Source organism: Rhincodon typus, chromosome 6 (genome assembly GCF_021869965.1).
Source record: "Rhincodon typus isolate 14 chromosome 6, sRhiTyp1.1, whole genome shotgun sequence".
Lineage (NCBI taxonomy): Eukaryota > Metazoa > Chordata > Chondrichthyes > Orectolobiformes > Rhincodontidae > Rhincodon > Rhincodon typus.
This window is the reverse complement of record NC_063337.1, coordinates 16,395,940-16,414,918: the sequence shown is the minus strand read 5'-3', so window position 1 is coordinate 16,414,918 and position 18,979 is coordinate 16,395,940. Positions and strand designations below refer to the sequence as shown.

Below are 18,979 nucleotides of genomic sequence, written 5' to 3'. Positions count from 1 at the left end.
CCAGCCTGAAGGCACACTTGTTACGGGGCAATGTGTTAAACAGATGTGAGATTACCTCTTCCCCGCACAGACTTCCCGACAGCAAACATGCAATTATGTACAATCTGGCCGGGTTAACACTTACCTGAGCGGTCACAAGTCTATCCCGAAACACAAGAGGCGGCTGCGAGCGAGATGGACTCCTAGAGACGGACTGTCCTACCATCCCCGGCCACACAGAATGAAAATAAAACGGAGCACCGGCAGTTTTTGTCTGCCCTGGGACTCCGGTGTGAGTGAAACTGCAGAGAGATAGAGAGAGAGGTTGGGGAGAGACAGAGACAGACAGAAAGAGAGAGGACAACAGCCGTCTGCATTCTCTTTTGTGCAGTCAACCCCTTCGGCAGATTGGACAGTGAACCAGGTTGTCGGGCATCACCTAGGCAAACAAAATGAAAGTATTTCAGCACCGTCTGACGGTGGTAATCCCACATACTTAAGACTTGTTCCTCGCCAAACCCGGGAGCGGGATTTTCCTGTCGACTTTTGAATTTGGCATCCGCAACATGCACTTCAAAAACCCCGAAAGGGAGTTTTCCAAAGGATCATTGTAATAGTTCCTGTATGTTAATAGTTCGCTGAAATCTGTTGTTTGGATTATGAAGTCTAATTCAAAATACACGCTAAATGCTCCGGAACCTTGCGTGTATCGCTCTCGGTTCAAGGACTGGTGGACATATCAATCATCAAGGTACAGACTGTTCAAAACATTCACACTGCGGGCCAGGTGAAAGAGTCCGAACTACCTTTCGATATCTTAGAATACATGCTGTCACCTGTTACCTCCCACCTCTCCCCAGATTTCACAGAAACTAAATGGTGTTAGAGACCAGACCCGTGATGCGGAGCATCAGGGCGCCAGCTAAGCAAGGGGCATAAGTAAGTGACACCTGGGTTAAACGCTACATAAAAATCCCATGCTTAGCTAATGGGAAAGGTTGTCAGGGGTTGAGAATGGACGAGCTTCGTTAACATATCAACGAATCCAGCCTCGGAATTATCAGAGGGCACTAAGCCCAGGGGCAATAACCATCGCCCCGTGCCCACACTGCACCCAGTCTCAGATGCATCCTGTCACATTTGCACCTATTCCCACACTGGGCCCTGTTACATACTGTATCGTCACATAGTCACCCAATCAGATACGGCTCCCGTCACACATGCACCCTGTCACATATTGCACCCTTTCACATATGCACCTTATCACATATTGCACCCTATCACTTGTACTGTCATATAGCCACCCTGTCACATATTGCACCTTGTCCCATACTGCACCCTCTTACATTCTGCATCCTACCATATATTGCACCCTGTCACACATTGCACCCTACCATATATTGCCCCTGTCATATATTCCGTCACATATTATACCTTACCATATATTGCACCCTGTCATATATTCAACCTGTCACATATTGCACCCTACCATATATCGCACCTTGTAACATATTGCACCCTGTCGTATATTCACCCTGTCACATATTGCACGATCATATATTGCACCCTGTCACATATTGCACCATGTCACATTTGCACCCTGTCACCTTTTGCACCGTCACATATTCACCCACTCACATATTGTACCCAGACATCTGTATTCCCTCGCACCGAGGTGGTTTAAACGGTCAAAGGTAGATTGCTCGATACCTTGCTCTCCCTGATTGCAGGAAAACTGCTGGCCTCCTCAAAACTAACCGCCCGATCCTGCGGTGAAACCTGACGTCAGTGAACCCAATGGGACTCCCCTCGGTTGGAATAGTGGGAAAAGTGGGAATTTGGAGCCAGCTGGAGATCGCTGCTCGGCCCCGCTCTCCCCCAATGCAGGAAAGCCGAATGAGGTAGAGAGGAGCGTCAGGAGAGGGCTTGTGGAGCTAGGAGGGGCTAGTTCACTCTGTCAGCGACTTGGTGCTGGATGGAAAGGCTGGAGCGACTCAAACGCTCCCACCTGTCAGAGGTGCATGTGCGATTTATTGCTGAGCCTGGGAAGCATCGCCGGGTCTCATTTATTTCGTGTCTCTTGATGGCTCCGAAGTGACAGATACTGGGAGACTGCTGCTGCCTTCACGGGGAGGCGAAAAAAGGACAAAACTCTCTCTCTCTGTCTGTCTGCGTCTCTCAGCTTTCTCTACAAATCCACTCTCTCCACTTTCCGGCTCGCTTTCTCCTTAACATCTCTCCTGCCCAGAGATGCCAACGAAACTACTGGCAGCTTTCTTGTTACTCTCAGTCTTCCAAGCGTGGTAAGCAAATATTATGTGTATTATTGCCTTAAAACAGACAGTGCAGCTTGACTGTGCGAGTGATGGTTGTTTCTGTCTGACTGCTTTATCAATCGGCGCTGTGGATGTTCTCCCCCTTATTTTTTCTTAAAAAGTTGTGAAATGCACAGGCTAAGTAGTGAAGCTGATGGGAAGCGGCGGATTTTGGTCTATAGGTCGTCTCCCACCCACACCCCCCACCACTAACCACCCCCGAGCATTATTTCTGATGTCGCAGTTTATGGTCTGATGCAGGGCTACAGGCTCAGTCCTGTTTTGTTTTGTCTCTATCGCGGTTTTTTTGGGGCTCTGGAAAGTGGGATCTCGCCCACTCAGTCTGGGTGATGGGTTAGTAAAGTGAAACGGAAAAAAAAATTCTCACTCCACGAACTCCGAGTTCAGCCGCTTCAAAGAAATAGGCTCAACACTGTCAAACCGGGGGGTGGTGTTTAATTCATCCCAGCCCCATGTTGTGATTTCAACCGGATAGTTTAGCGGTGTCAGAAATCCAGAGGACATCTCCTGTGAATGCAAAGGGGTTGCGTCGAAGCTACAAATCTTCCCTGAGAGACCTGTGTGTCTGAGCGAGGACCCTCAGGCAATGGGCACAGGGTTAACTGAGCATCTAATCGTTACCATCATCTGATCATACATTATGAAATGATGGAAATTAATCTTACAGAGGCCGAGCGGCAGAAGCTGGAACCCATCCAGGTCCCACGGCTGAGTGTCTGAGCACAGTAAATAAACAACCACTGAGTGTATTTTGATATTAGGTTCTCTATTTGCAAGGCGCATAATGGAAACACCAAGAGCTGCTTGGCAGTTGCATGCGGTGGATTGCAGGTTTACACTCAGTTGCCACGTACAGATTGGCGCTACCTGCAAGCAGCAGGCAATTTGTGACTTCTGCCTTATTTCCAGCCGGGATTCACTCATTCCAGGCCCGGCACCGATAGCCGTGTGGCATGTGCAACATCGCCTTTGATCTGGAGAGCTGGCCACTCTTTTAACGAGTGAGGCAGAGCGCGCAACGCCATCAAGAAATCAAAATTAACTCCCTATCCTTGTGCTCAAAGGCAGGAGGTAAAAAATGTTCTCAAATGACTTCCTCTCTCCCCTTCCCTTTCTGACATCCGCAAACCCCAAATTCAGAGTTTGAAGGCGAAATGTGTGCCGTTGAAGTTTGGTGGTTGAAGTTAATAAGTACAAAAACAGAGAACCCACTTTTTTTTTGGAAGAGTTAGGGTGAGATGAGAGCTCAAAGTATGTTGCACAACGGATGCCAACTGCAAGTGCAGATGCAAAGGGGCATTGAGTCTGTCTGATCGAGTGTCCTAGATACGTGACCCACTTCTCCGCTTGGGCACCTGTTGCTGCCTGGAGTCGCCCCGTTGATCAAACTCTTGCTTTGTGAACCCTCAGAAGACACGCACACAGAGGTTCGCTTTGAGGGCCATCCGTTCACTCGGGATGCAAGCCACTGCGGTTCCAATTGTCCAAAAGTTTGCAGACGCCCGTCACCGCGGGTTAGCGCTGCTGCCAAATGTGCAGGCAATAACAAGAAGTGCCACATGTCTTCTCTCTCTCGCAGTTCGAGAAAAATCGAGGATGACGAGGACGAAGACCGCACGGTCAACCAGACGTGGGTGCTGACCTCCAAAATGCAAGATAGAGACGCGACCAAAATTTTAAACCGTCTGCTGAAGGAATACGATAAGAAACTTCGCCCTGACATTGGAAGTGAGTACGAGCAGGTATTTTGGAGGCCATGTCCTAGCTCTTGGCCGCTCAGGGAAGTTTTGGCTGTGAAGGTTTTAGGTTTTGCCTGTCTATGGCCGGGGGTACTCATGTGGTGTTTAATAAACAGGTCATGTTTCATAAGCTGGGCTTTCTTTGAACCAGGAATTCTAATATGAAACAAAAACAGACGTTGTTGGAAAAGTTCAGCAGGTCTGGCAGCATCTGTGGAGAGAAATCAGTTAACGGTTCCTTCTGAGGAAAGCTCACTGGACCCAAACATTAAATCTGATTTCTGTCCACAGACGCTGCCAGGTGGTGCAGCAGTCAATTTGGACACAGCAAGCTTCCACACAGAGTACTGTGAGGATGACTAGATCTTTTGTTGTTGTGAATGTTGATTGAGGATAAATACTCATCAGGTCATAGTGGGACAGCAGCCTTCAGCATTTAGACTGAGTGATATGAGGATTACCAACTGAGCCATGACTGACACTGTAACAAATGGCAGAATCGAAATGTTGACCGACAAAGCTTGCTGTCAGACTTAAAGAGCACAACCAAGAATGCAAGATGGCTTAATAGATGCTTAAGGCCAGAACTTAGACATGGCGACATAACACAATTGTTCTCTCCCAAATCTGACCACAACAGAAAATTCAATATATTGGCCACTAAATTCTACGTTGTAGAATGGCTTTGTTTTAATTTAATCTCGAGAATAAAATGCTGTGAAAGTTTTGCCTCACACATGGAATCTCATATCTTGTGTAGTTTGGTAATAGAGTGATTGAGGAGGGAGACTTCAGTGCACTCTGTTAATCAAATATTGAAGCTAACAGTTTTTGCTCCTTTGCAGAAAATAAATTCCATCATTCAGTGTACTTCAATATCACACACCTGTCAGCAAAGATTTCACTGGATTTATCAAAAAAAAGCACAACCTAATTGTCATGCAGGCAGAGTGAGAAAAACTAATTATTTGAAGGTGCATCATTTACTTCCAATACATAAAGAAGTGAAATGTTCTATAATTATGTGCACTGAACTGAACTAGCTGCATGGCAGGATGTAGGGTATGGCATTTTAATATACATGATTTATGGGTCATGTAGATTATTTCAAATGACAGCAGCTTAACCACACAAAACTCATGTGAAATCTTGACAGCATTTCCAGTGAAGGCACTGACACAGCAAAGAAATGGGATACAATTCTTATTTGTAATCACAAATCTTACTTAATGTCAGTGCAAAAAGTGGAATGAGCATCTCGTCTGCTTCAAGTTGTTTGAGTATGTCAATAAAATGCTATATTTGTGGCTGCAAATCACATACAATCAAAGAAAAAGCCCCAGTTTAAAAGGCTGTACTTGAACTGAAGGAATATAAAGCTAAATTATTTTTTGTCAAAATATATATTGTGCACTTGCTATCTTTTAGGTGAGCTTAGTGATTCATTCACACTTTACTTCAATCTTCTGTTAGGCTGTGTAAGTCGTTTCATACCTGAAACAATAATCTGAAAGGTTTTTCAACTTGTCAAGTCCATTTCAGTAAAACACTTAATGTTACTTTACAGCTGCTTTTGTGGTTGACATATTTTCTACATTTTACTATGGAAATAACAAGACGTCAGTGTAAGTGGTAAAGAAAAATAAATTAGACTGCGTAAAACACAGAGCAGAAATGCCTTTCTATCCTGACAGGCTTTTTTGATTAGGCTGTCGAAGTTTTCAATTTCCAAATTCAGTATACGATTATGGAAAGTGTTTCGTGAAGAAAATTACTTGTGCCTCTTAATATATTGTTAATCTAGGTGTTTGTATTATGTGATGCCATTTTAGAGACAAATTCTACACTGCATGAACCCAAAAAGATACCTAATGCCCAATGTTAAGAAGACAAAATTCACACAGTTTTGGATTATTTTGCCCAAGTTGTTGCCCATGATGTTAACAGAGGGATGGGAGGACCTGAAGAATGGAAAGAAACAACCTACTTCACTTACATAGAGCAAACATGATCTACAGGGCACAAGTCAGGAGTGTGACTGATACCCTACACTACCTGGATGGGTGCAGCTTCAGCAACAGCACTGTTTGACACTATGTGAGAAAATACAGACCTCTTGATTGGCATCCCATCTACTTCCTGCAACATTCATTGCCTCTACCACTGATGCACAGTGGCAGCAATGTATACCTTCTATAAAGTGATTAGCAATAATTCACCAATCCTCTTCCATCAGCACATTCCAAACCTACACCATTTATGATCTACAATGACAAGGGAAGCAGATGTATAGGAACACTGCTGCAAGTTTCTCTGCAAACCACACACCGTTTTGACTTAAAGATTTGTCACTGTTCCTTCTCTGTTGCTGCATCAAACACTCTCTCCATTGTGTGTAAGAGGTCAGTTAGCTCAATTGGTTGGATGGCAGGTTTGTAATGTGGAGTGATGCCAACATCATCGGTTCATTTCCTGCATTGGATGAGGTTACTATGAAGGACTGCCTCTCAGCCTCTTGCCTCCCCTGAGGCATAGTGACCCTCAGGTTAAGCCACCATTTGTCATACCGCCCCAATAAGAGAGCAGGGCTGTGCGGTGTCTACAGGACATGGACTGTTGAGATTCAAGAAGGCAGCTTAGCACCATCTTCTTCAGGGTGATTAGGGATGGACAACAAAATGCTGGCTTTGCAAGCAATACCCACATTTCAGGTACAAATATAAATAAATAAACCAGCAGCACTGAAGCTACTTATTCCAACCCAGCTGAAGTTAGAGAAGTGGCTGTACATCTGTCTATTTTTCTGTATATATTAGCTGCCTATTTATAAACCTGCTGGATCATTGAGAGAGCCATTTAGTCACCTTGAAAAATGTCCCACAAAAATAATAATAAAACAGGTTTAAACTGATTGTTGTGTCAGTGTATTTGTAGTCTGGTAGCAAATAGCGTCAAGTCACTTTTCACTTCAAATGCTTTGTGATCGGTTAATTTTAGTTTATTTCAGCTTGTAGTAAAATTAATAGAGCTATCCAAGTCTAACTGCTCTGTTAAAACAGTTGAATACTTTTATAAAATCAAATTTCACTATGATATAGAATTTATAACTTTATCAATTCATATTTATTGATACTCAAATTTCAGATGTCTCTGCAATTTGTATGATTTTATGGGTGCAATTTAAGAAGAGAGTAGAAGAGGATCCATTTGCTGATTAGCAACAATTAACAGAACCAATCTAGTCCATTAGAATTGGTGATTGTGAAGACTTTGATTGCTTAGAAAATGGGTGTGGACATCTCAATGTGTGATTAACCCATGCATTTTGACTGAAACACTAGCGGTATGCCAACTTCTGTTGCTTACTCAACAACTTCAGCTCAGGCTAAACTGGTTGTTGATTAACTGGACTCATCAATGGGGGAGGGGCAATATCATGAGGGGCTGACATCACTTAAAACTAACCAGCAATGTTTAGCTAGCCTGTATCGCTTAAAGGGAAGGGATGTATAGTGGCTGGAACAGGTGGTTGCAGACATGGAAGAAGCGAATCTGACCTGTGAAGGGAATGGTTGACTACCAGGAAGTCTAACAGAAACATTAGTAAACCAGATAGCACTGTTTCCCAAATGTAACAGACTGATACTACGTGAAAGTAAAAATGAGTAGGCTGCACAGTTATTGGATGTAGCCCTTGAGGCCTTGGTTAAGAAGGAGTGGAGAAATTGCATTTATTCATAGTTGGCTAGAAATCTATCTGGACTCAAGATCAATAGGCAATTGGAGCAAATAGCTATGGAAATCAATCATTGAATCATAGAATTTTACAGTACAGAAGGAGGCTATTTGACCGATCATGTCTGTACTGGCTCCCAAAATAGCTACCCAGGACAGAAATCATCCCTGATGACATAGATACAGTGCCATAAGAAGCTCACAGGAGCTGACAGATGAGATCAAGGTCAATGATTGTATCTTCAAATGCCGTATCCTATCAAATAATTACTAGTCCCAGGTACTCCTTAATTCACCACACCTCATTCAAGGAACTTATCAATAATATCTGTTGCTCAGGACTTAGCCCTGACCTGCAGATATACCATCTCACTTTAATACACATAGCACTGCTGCAACCTCTGTAATTGTGCTATCCGTGTAACTCTCAGCCTTGCGGATATGCCATAGTGTCTCTCACTGCAGCTCAAGCTTCTGAAACAAGGAGTTAAATTTTCTACATTTGGGAGCTTTGTTGCATATGTCATTATCTTGGATACCAGAAGAAACCATGACTTCCCACCTATGACATGTCACACACATCACTCAGCTGCCCTCTCCTGACATGAAGTACCATGCAGTTTGAGTGGGAGAAGATGGAATTAGATGTAACTGTATTACAGTTGAAAAAAGGCAATTACAGAGACATGATGGAAGAGCTTGACAGTTGATTGGAAGGGTAGCCCAGCAGGGAAGATGGTGGAGCTGCAATGACAGGAGTTCCTGGGCTAATTCAGGAGACATAGCAGAAATTCATCCCAAAGAAGGAAAAACATACTAAAGGGGAGGACAAGGCAACAATGGCTGACAAGAGAAGTCAGGGACAGCGTAAAAACAAAAGAAAAAGCATAGTGTGATGAAGATTAGTGAGACATTAGCTAGCGATTGGGAAGCCTTGAAAAAACAGCAGAGGATAACTAAAAAAAGCAATAACAGGGTAGAAGATGAAATATGACAGTAAGCAAGCTAGTGATATTAAAGACGGTTGCAAGAAATTTTTCAGATACATAATAGGTAAGAAGCAAAAGCTGACCACTGGAAAATGGGACTGTAGAAGTAGTAACAGGGCATTAAAAAATGGCGGAGGAACTGAATAGATTTTCACATCAGTTATATCAGTTTTCACAGTGGAAGTCACTAGCTGCAAATCAGAACTTCAGGAGAATCAGGGGCAGAGGTGATTGTTGTGTTCGTCAGTAAGGCAAAGGTGGTAAAGAATCTGAAAGGTCTGAAGGTGGATAAGTCACCCAAACCAGATGGACTACACCCCAGAGTGAAGGAGGTAGCTGAGGAGATTGTGGAGGCATTGGTGGTGATCTTTCAGGAATCATGGAGTCAGAGAGGGTCCCAGATCTCTGGAAAATGGCTAATGGAACACCCCTGTTTAAGGAGAGAAGGAGGCAGGAAGTTATAGGCTGGTTAACCTGACGTTGGTAAGATTTTAGGGTCCATTATTAAGGATGAGACTGTGGAGTACTTGAAAGTATGTGGTACAATAGGATGGAGTCAGCACGGCTTCATCAAGGGGAGGACATACTTGAGAAGTCTGTTAGAATTCTTTGTGGAGGTAACAAGCACGTTAGACAATGGAGAGCCATGCACGTGATCTGTTTAGATTTCCAGAAGGTTTTTGACAAGATGTCACACAGGAAGCTGCTAAATAGGATAGGAGCATGGATAGAGGTTTGGTTGACTGGCAGAAGAAAGAGAGTGAGATAAAGGGATCTTTTTCAGGGTGGCAGCTGGTGACAAGTGGAGTTCCAGGGAGGTCTGTGTTGGACCACAACTATTCACATTCTGTATTAATGATCTGGATGAAGGAACTGAGGGCATTGTTGCTAAGTTTGCAGATGACACAAAGATAGATGGGGGGTCAGGTTATGTTGAGGAAACAGGGAGGCTGCAATAAGACTTGAACAGGCTGGGATAGTGGGAAATGAAGTGCCAAATGGAATACAGTATGGGAAAGTGTGATGTAATGCAATTTGGTTGGAAGCATAAAGGCATAGACTATTTTCTAAATGGGAAAAGCCTTTGGAAGTGTGAAGCACAAAGGGACTTGGGTGTCCTAGTTCAGAATTGTCTCCACGTTAACATGCAGGTTTTGTTGGCAGTTAGGAAGGCAAATGCAACATCAGCGTTCATTTCAAGGAGGCTAGAATACAAGGGCAGGAATGAACTGCTGAGGCTGTATTAGGCTCTGGTCAGACTGCATTTGGAATTTTGTGAGCAGTTTTGGGCCCTGTATCGAAGGAAAGATGGAGAGGATCTAGAGGAGGTTTACAAGAATAATCCTGGAGATAAAAGGCTTGTTATATGAGGAGCAGTTGATGTTTCTAGATCTGAACTCAGTAGAATTTAGAAAGAAAAGGCGGGCTGATTGAAACTCAGAGAATATAGAGAGGCCTGGATTGAGTGGACATGGAGAAGATGTTTCCACTGGTAGGAGAGACTAGTACCTGAGGGCATAGCCTCAGAATGAAGGAGCTGTGGGTAGGGGCTCCTTTTAGAACTGAGATGAGGAATTTCTTCAGCCAGAGACAGTTAATTTGTAAAACTCATTTCTGCAGGAGGCGGTGGAGGCCAAGCCATTACATGTATTTAAGACAGAGATCGGTAAGTTTTCGATTGATAAGGGGATCAAGGGTTAGAGGCCGAAGGTTTCTCAACCCCATTCTCCTGCCTATCAGCCGTGATCAATTGCTGGAGCAGACTTAATGGGCTGACTAGCCTAATTCTGCTTTTCTGTTTAATGGTCTTATAGTCTTAAACATGAAATTTGATTCAGTCTTACCAGCTGACTTTTCTAATAACTTCAACTAAACAGATACTCCACTTACCTTTAGTCTTCTTTTCTTATTCTCTGACTGTTATTCATCCCCTAGTGATTTTCAGTTAATCTTCAGTTAATTCCTTAGCAATTTTACACCTTTTAAAATAACTGCTATTAGGGATTAATCTCTAAATGATGGTCCTTACCACACAATCAACTCACCATTAATTTTATTTTGAAACGTTCCCTACTGGTCTTTAGCTTTTTAATCTGTGAAATTTTTTTTCCTATTTACCTCTAATCAGAAAACAATTTATTATAGATAGACACATCACTAGCTGTATGAATGAATGAGTTTATGGTTTTCCTGTGCTGTCACTCTTTGTTTTGTGCTGGGGTCCTGATCTTAAGCCTCAATTTATCCTGTTAAAAGACTTAAAAACTGTGAACCAAAAAAAAAGCAAAAAGCTCCCCTTCCCCAGTGCAAGAAATTCCCATGGTGCTCCAAATTCCCAGAAATACACAGTACTCTGGCTTTGCCTTACTCTGGATGTACTCACTCCTAACTGCTCATATGGAACTTACTGATCTTGTGTTGTAATTTGGCCAGGTTGATATGTTCTTATGTGTACTTGGCGATGCTTCAGGCATGCCCTTCTGGACATTGAAGACTCCACCCATAGTACATGAGATTTCACGGAGTCTGAAACCAGTATTCCTAGGGAAAGTCCCTTCTACCATTGTGCCACCAGATCTAGTGAGTTTGTCCTGCCAGTAGAAGAGGACATGCCCAAGGATAGTGATGGGTTGTTATGATTCCATCCGTAGGCTGATGCTGGACTAGTCTGTAAGATAGACTGCTCTCCTAATTTTGGTACTAAACTTCCAGATGATTGAAAAGGGAACTTTGCAGGGTCCAAAGGGTCTGTGTTTGGCATTTTCATTCCCTGGTCTCAGTTAATGCCAGGAAGTAATTCCAATATCTTACCTTTCTTTAGATATTGTAAAAGTTTTAATACAACGGAATGCAGAGGCCAGTGAAGAGTCAATCACATTGTTGTGAGTCTGGGTCACACCTAGATCAGGACAGGCAAGGACAACCGGTTTCCATCCCTTGAGCATGCTGGTGTACCATTTGTTTTCTTTTTTAATTACAGTTAACAATGGTCACTATTAGTCTAGTTCCTTATTCCAGATTTTACTGAATAAAAATTTCAACATCTGCCAAACTGAGACTCAAACCCATGCCCCCAGAACATTCATCTGCAGTTTTGGGTTACTTGTCTAGTGACATCCTCTGTCACCCACCCCTCCCTGCCATGGCATTTTAGAGCTCTGTAGGATGCAACAGTACCAAAATGAAGTGCAAACAATCCTAATTTCTCACCCACAATATTACAACTGAATGGAAGTCCCCCTTGTGATAATCCAACCTACAGTTCTCACATCCTGGAGGGGGAGTTAGTTTATTTGGTATCATACATTTTACTGCTCACTGAAGAGAAAATATACATTTTATAAGCACTCATGCATTTTGTTGGCCACCAGAGTAGATTTACATAATTTTCATGTAATAAGCCAAGTAATACAAATCCTCTATGCAATGACATTTTTATAAACATGAGAAAATAGTTAAGTACACCAGTAAGTTCTTGATTGCTGGATGTACATTTTGTGCTAGTGTGCTGGGTATGAGATTCAAGGAGTTTGCAAGCATGATTTATTCAATCCAGTAAACCTGTTCTTGTGCCTTCTGACAGTACTGCTGTTAGTTATCAGGTACAAGTGCAAAAAAATGCAAAATTTAGTCCAGTTTGTGCTTAAAATTCAGATGAGAGTGTCGCCCATCCAAGCACAGAATCCCAATGTGTCAACCCATTTTCTATTCATGTCCATCATTCAGACTTCTAAACACAAGCAAGCATAAAATGTTTCACAAATATTTCATTTGCAATTTACAGTACAATATATACAGTGAAGTATTGCTCATTTTGGCAAGATAGAAGCTTATTACTTGTACCAAAACAGTACTGTGTGAAGTACATGTTTTAATTCAGAGCTTTCTGGTAGCTCTGTGACTTAATTGTTGAATCTGTTGTAATTCAAATACAGGATAACACAATATATAAACCTACTATTGTGTATGAAATTTGTAAAGTTTCTGATAATGAGTGTAACACTTGTGAAAACTAGTTTATACTTTGGTAAGATTTGATGAGAATGCAGCATCCTTCTTAATTCATAGGGTATAAACAGCCGTAAACATCAATGGTAAAATGTAATTAATTTTTATAACCTTGTGTTAGTTACTTAACTGCCATATCATAATTCACCTGATACATCCCAATAGTTTTCACCTTGGGGATATATCTGGAACATCGTATTCTCTCATTCTATTCTTGATTGCTGCAGCGTGAATTTGTCCTTTTTCCCATCATCAATTTCAAGAGTTGGGCCGTTGAATATGTCCATGCTTACGGTCAAAGAGCGGCAATGGCTTGCTATTGTTATTTAGGGTGGGACTTGAACCCGGAGCTTCTGGCCCAGAGGTGGGATGTTAGCACTGTTCCACAAAATTGGATGAATCTGTTCTCCTCAGATACATTACATTCATTCATTTAACCAAACTAGGATGTTATGAGAATGAGTTGGAACCAGAAAGTGGTGAAAAGTAAATAGTTTTTTTTCCCAATTTGTGCTTGCCAGACTTTAGTGACACAAGATGCTTATGATAATAGTACTAAAAGAGTAAATGTTGAAGGTGTCTTAGCCTCTGTTGATGTCACACACAATCTGTGGGTAGAGATAGTGAGTTCTACTTGTTGGTAATTTCCTAAGCAACCTCTTCAGAAATGTTATTTCACATGCTCTAGAGCCAGTGGGACTTGAACCTTGGTCTCCAGGCTCATAGATAGGGATATTACCTGTGAACCATGAGGTTTCATGTCAAATCACTGACAGTTAACTCTCAGCACAAGGTTCAAGTCAAGGATGGGAAGAAATGCAGTCAACAGGTCTTGAATTTGCATTGGGAAACACATGAATTTCAGGATTATCGGCAAGGCAATAGGCCTGGCAGTGAGTTCTTCACTAGCCTTCACAGGGAGAAATGAAGTCTATAGAGCTTGAGACTGCTAGTAAATATATCTGACTTGTAATGTAGTTGTACTTATTGTTGTAATACAGTAAAACATTTTGTTAACCAGTTACTGCCTTTTCTATAAAGACTCTCTGGTGTGATATCCTCAATCACTGATCATCAGATAGGCCCGAGACAAAGCAACAATTAAAACAAAAAATGCTGGAGAAACTCAACAAGTCTGGCAGCATCTCTGGAGAGAGAAACAGACTTAAAGTTTTGAGTCTGATATGACCCATTCAGTTCTGGTGTTGCTTTCATTCACAATTGAAAGTCAAATGTACAACCAACAGGTGTAGTGACAGTTGTCTGCTAAATTTGAACGGTTTGCACACAGAACAAGGTGTCAACGATGACATTGTTCTTTCCCACTGTATTTTAGGTTACAAAGTGAGAAAAACAGACTGCATTGGAAACCCTGATATTAGTCGGAACTTTCAGAGCATTGTGGCCTATGTATTACGGGGTTCCTCGTTGCCCATCCAAGAATGTAGTGATTGTAATGAGGTCAGCCAGGTGGACCTTATAGAATATGAGTTCCCTGATTGGGGCTGTCAGTCTGGTTCAATTAGGGAGCCCTGGCTGACAGATGTAAACAGGAGTGTCCACTCTGAGAGCTGGCACTGAGGGAGCTTGATCAGTGTCAAGGACTGTCCACATATAAATAAATGGTGACTTGATGACAGGATGCCAGCCGCTGTGGAGTTATTTCAGAGGATAGATTTCAGACTTGAGCTTGCTTTCTTGACTGTTTTCTGGATCTTGGCAAGTAGGCTACTTCCTGCCCCTGGATCGTTGGCCAATGTTTACAGAGGTCTCGAGCTCTGGCTCATCTACCAGGCTGACTTTCAATATGGAGTAAAGTCTTGGTTCAGACTAACTTTTATTTTCTTTTCAGAACATTTGGTAATGGGCAGGGCAGACTGTTAAACTGCAGGACAAAGTTGGAGTAGAACCTGCACAACCCCAGATAACATGTTATATTCCTCTGGTTTTTGGAAGTAGGGCACATGACCAGGCCACCTTTTTGGCTTTTTTGGGTAACAGATTTCCTTATCTCCTTACACGACTCAAGTAAGTCCCCTCGGACTTTGCAGAATCACCTTTTGCCCAGTCTTTGCATCATCTGCAAACTTACTAATCAGACCACCTACATTCTCCTCCAAGTCATTTATAAATATTACAAACAACAGGAGTCCCAGCACTGATCCCTGCGGAACACCACTGGTCACTGATCTCCAGTCAGAAAAACACCCTTCCACTTACTTTCTGTCTTATATGACTAAACCAGTTCTATATCCATCTTACTAGCTCACTGCGGATCCCATGTGACTTCACTTTCTGTGTCAGCCTGCCATGTGGGACCTTGTGAAATGCCTTGTTAAAGTCCATGTAGACAACATCTACTGTCCTACCCTCATCAATCATCTTGTCACTTCCTCAAAAAACTCAATCAAGTTTGTCAGACACAACCTCCCCCGTGCAAAGCCATGCTCCATATCGCTAATAACTCTATATTTTCCCAAATGTGAGTAAATCCTGTCCTAAGAATCTTCTTCAGTAATTTCCCTACCACTGACCTAAGACTCACTGACTGATAAATTCCCAGATTATCCTGGTTGCCCTTCTTAAACAAAGGGACAACATTGGCGATTCTGCAGTCCTCTGGGATCTATCCTGTGACTATAGAGGATACAAAGATTTCATACAAGGCCCCAGCAATTTCCTCACCTGCCTCCCTCAGTGTTCTGGGATAGATCCCATCAAATTCTGGGAACTTGTCTACCTTAATGCATTTCAAAATACCGAACATCTTTTTGATATCAACATGCCTTAAATATCAACATACCCCTCCCAAGACTCACCATCCACCATGTCCGTCTCCTTTGTGAATACTGATGCAAAGTGTTCATTAAGGATCTCACCCACTTCTTCCAATTCCATGTATAAATTACTTCCTTTGTCCTTGAGGGGACCTACCCTCTCATGAGCTACCTTCTTGCTCTTTACATATGTATAAGACACTTTGCGACTTTCTTTAACCCTGCTTGGCAAAGACATTGTATGGCCCCATTTATCCCTCTGAACGGCTTGTTTTAAGCTCTTTCCTGCTTACTTTATATTCTTTCAGGCTCTGTCTCCTTTCAGTTTTCTAAACCTTACATATCCCTCCTTTTTCTTTGTGACTAGGCACACAATTTCTTTTGTCATCCAAGATTCCTGAATCTTGCCATCCTTATCCTTCATTTTAACAGGATCATGCTGGTGCTAAACTCTAATCACATGGCCTTTAAAAGATTCCCACATGACAGATGTGGATTTACCCTCAAACGGTCTAGAAAATCTATATTGCCCAGTTCCTGCTTAATATTTTCATAGTTAGCCTTCCCCCAGTTTAGTACTTTGAACCAAGCACTACTCTTGTCTTTATCCATAAGTAACTTAAAACTGATGGAATTATGGTCACCGATCCTGAATTGCTTCCCTATTGAAACTTTAATCACCTGGCCGGAATTATTTGCCAGTATTAGGTTTAGTAGTGGCCCCTTCCCTAGTTGAACTATTTACATAAAACTTCAAGAAACCCTCCTGAATGCACCTAACAAGTTCCATATACCCCCAATCCAAGCCAAATCCAAGCACTAAGGGAGTCCCAGTTCTACCCAAATGGCTTCACAGAATGACCCCTCCCTAGGTTTTCTCAGCACAGCTGTGACATTCTCCCTGATCAGTTATGCAACTCTCCCATTTCTATACACTCCTTCCTATCTTGCCTGAAATATCCATAAATCAGAAGGTTAAGCTGCCAGTCTTGTCCTTCTCTCAATCAAAATTCTGTAATCGCTACAACAGCACAGTTATATGTATTAAACCAAGCTCTAAGTTCATCTGCCTTCCCGCCGTATTCAGTAATGTCTCCTTTTAGCCTTATTGGCCTTAGTCTCTAACTCCTCCTCAGTTATTTCACTTACTGACCTACTGCTTTAGTTCCTGCCCCCCTGCCACACTAGTTTAAACCCTCCTGAGTGGCACTAGTAAACCTCCCTACAGGGTATTGGTGCCCCTCCTATTTAGGTGCAACCTGTCCTTTTTGTACAGGTCCCACCTGTCCCTGAAGTCATGATCCACATACCTGAAGCCCTCCCTTCTACTCCAGCTCTTTAACCACTTATTTAACTGTGCTACCTTCCAATTCATAGCCTCGCTGACACGTGATACAAGGAGTAGTCATGTCACATGTTAAGTTATTGTAAATCCTCTACAGGCGTAAATATAGATGAAGAGCCAGACTCTGACATGTAAGTAACAAACTTCAAGTAGGTTAGATTACATTGTTAAACTGCCAAATAATGGCATTTACCTGTTAGCTGAAGGTGCAATTAGTGTTAATTACTGTAACAGGAAGCTAAACTAGTTAGTGATTCGCTAATTTAAGGTTTATATAAGAGACCACATGGTCAGTAAGGGGCACAAGGTTATGTGATTATGTTTGAGTCAGAAGTAGAATGAGTGAGTAGTGAATTAGCTGCACATGGCAATTCCATGCATGGAGAAAAAAAATCCTTTCAGCAAGGTTTGTTGCTGCTAGTAGTAGACAAAGTAAAATAAATGAAGTAAAGTTAGGCAAGCAAAGGTGGCTTGGTCATGTTGAATGTCTATCCTGTTGCATTTGGGAGGTTGTGTGTATACCTTTGACCTGGATGACCGTAGGTGCAGAATGTGTCTAGCTGCAGGAACCTGAGTTCCAAACTTTGGAACATAAATGGTGCCTGGACTCAATGTAGTACACTGCAAGACTGAGAGTTACATGGGTAACATAGAGTCATACAGCACGGAAACAGACCTTTCAGTCCAACTCATCTGCACTGACCAGACATTCCAATCTGATCTAGTCCTGTTTGCCAGCATTTGGCCCATATCCCTCTAAACCATTCCTATTCACACACCCATCCAGATTCCATTTAAATGTTGTAGTTGTACCAGCCTCCACCACTTTGGCAGCTCATTCCACACGCGCACCACCCTCTACATGAAAAGATTACCCCTCAGGTCCTTTTTAAATCTTTTCCCCTTATCTTGAACTTTTGCCCTCTAGTTTTGGACTCCCCCACCCTTGGAAAAAGACTAACTAAAAACTGAAAGAACTGTGGATGCTGTCAATCAGAAACAAAAACAGAAATTGCTGGAAAAGCTCTGCAGGCCTGGCAGCATCTGTGGAGAGAAAGCTGTGTTAACGTTTCGGATCAAGTGACCCTTCCTCAGAACAGTAAAAAGACCTTGGCTATTTATCTTATCCATGCCCCTCATGATTCTATAAAACCTGGATAAGGTCACGCCTCAGTCTCTGATGCTGCAGGGAAAAACAAGCCGTGACTTATTCAGCCTTTCCCTATAGCTCAAACCCTCCAGTCCCAGCAACACCCTTGAATGGTCACACCGTAGACTGGGAGTACAAAAGGAGAAAGGGAGTGGGTGACTAACAGCTGTCAAAGAGAACTGGGCAGATTGTGTAAGTGTCCCCTGTGGTCCTACTCAATCGTTGATTGTACGCTTTGGATTCCTCTAAGGTGAGAAGGTTATGACACTTTTTTCATTCATTCAGGATAGGGGCATCATTGGCTAGGCCAGCATTTTTTGCCCATCCCTAATTGACCAGAGGGCAGTTAAGAGTCACATGTGGGCCAGACCAGGTAAAGATGGCACTTTCCTTCCCTAAAGGACATTAGTGAACCAGATGGGTTTTTATTCCCCTGACAATCAACAATGAACTCATGGTCATCATTAGAGTCTTAATTCCAGCTGTTTATTGAATTCAGATTTCACCATCTGCCATGGCAGAATTTGAACCCGTACCCCCAGAACATTTTCTGGGTCTTTGCTTTAACAGCCCGGCAAAATACCACTAGGGCATCAAGCCCCCTTGTTGCTTAGGTGCAGGAGTAGGCCACATAGACCATTGAGTCTGTTCTGCTAAAAGGAATTGGTTCTGCAGAGAATTACAATAAAAGCCAAGTATATAGCATCACAGAGATAGCAGGAACTGCCGATGCTGGAGAATCTGAGACAACAAGGTGCAGAGGTGGACGAACACAGCAGGCCAAGCAGCATCAGAGGAGCAGGAAGGCTGACATTTCGGGCCTAGACCCTTCTTCAGAAAAGACTTCTGAAGAAGGGTCTAGGCCTGAAACGTTAGCTTTCCTACCCCTCTGATGCTGCTTGGCCTGCTGTGTTCATCCAG

At 42.6% G+C, this 18,979-nt stretch overlaps 1 protein-coding gene across 1 annotated transcript in view; it reads left to right on the top strand.

Moving 5' to 3' along the window:
- The first annotated feature begins 2,184 nt into the window (after positions 1-2,184).
- The window catches only part of LOC125483322 (gamma-aminobutyric acid receptor subunit gamma-3), a 548,041-nt gene continuing 531,246 nt past the window's right edge, over positions 2,185-18,979 (top strand). The window contains exons 1-2 of the mRNA XM_048598107.1: positions 2,185-2,282; positions 3,895-4,043. Coding sequence (XP_048454064.1) covers positions 2,230-2,282; positions 3,895-4,043 — 202 coding nt within the window. The 5' untranslated portion in view covers positions 2,185-2,229. The remainder of the gene's footprint in view (positions 2,283-3,894; positions 4,044-18,979) is intronic.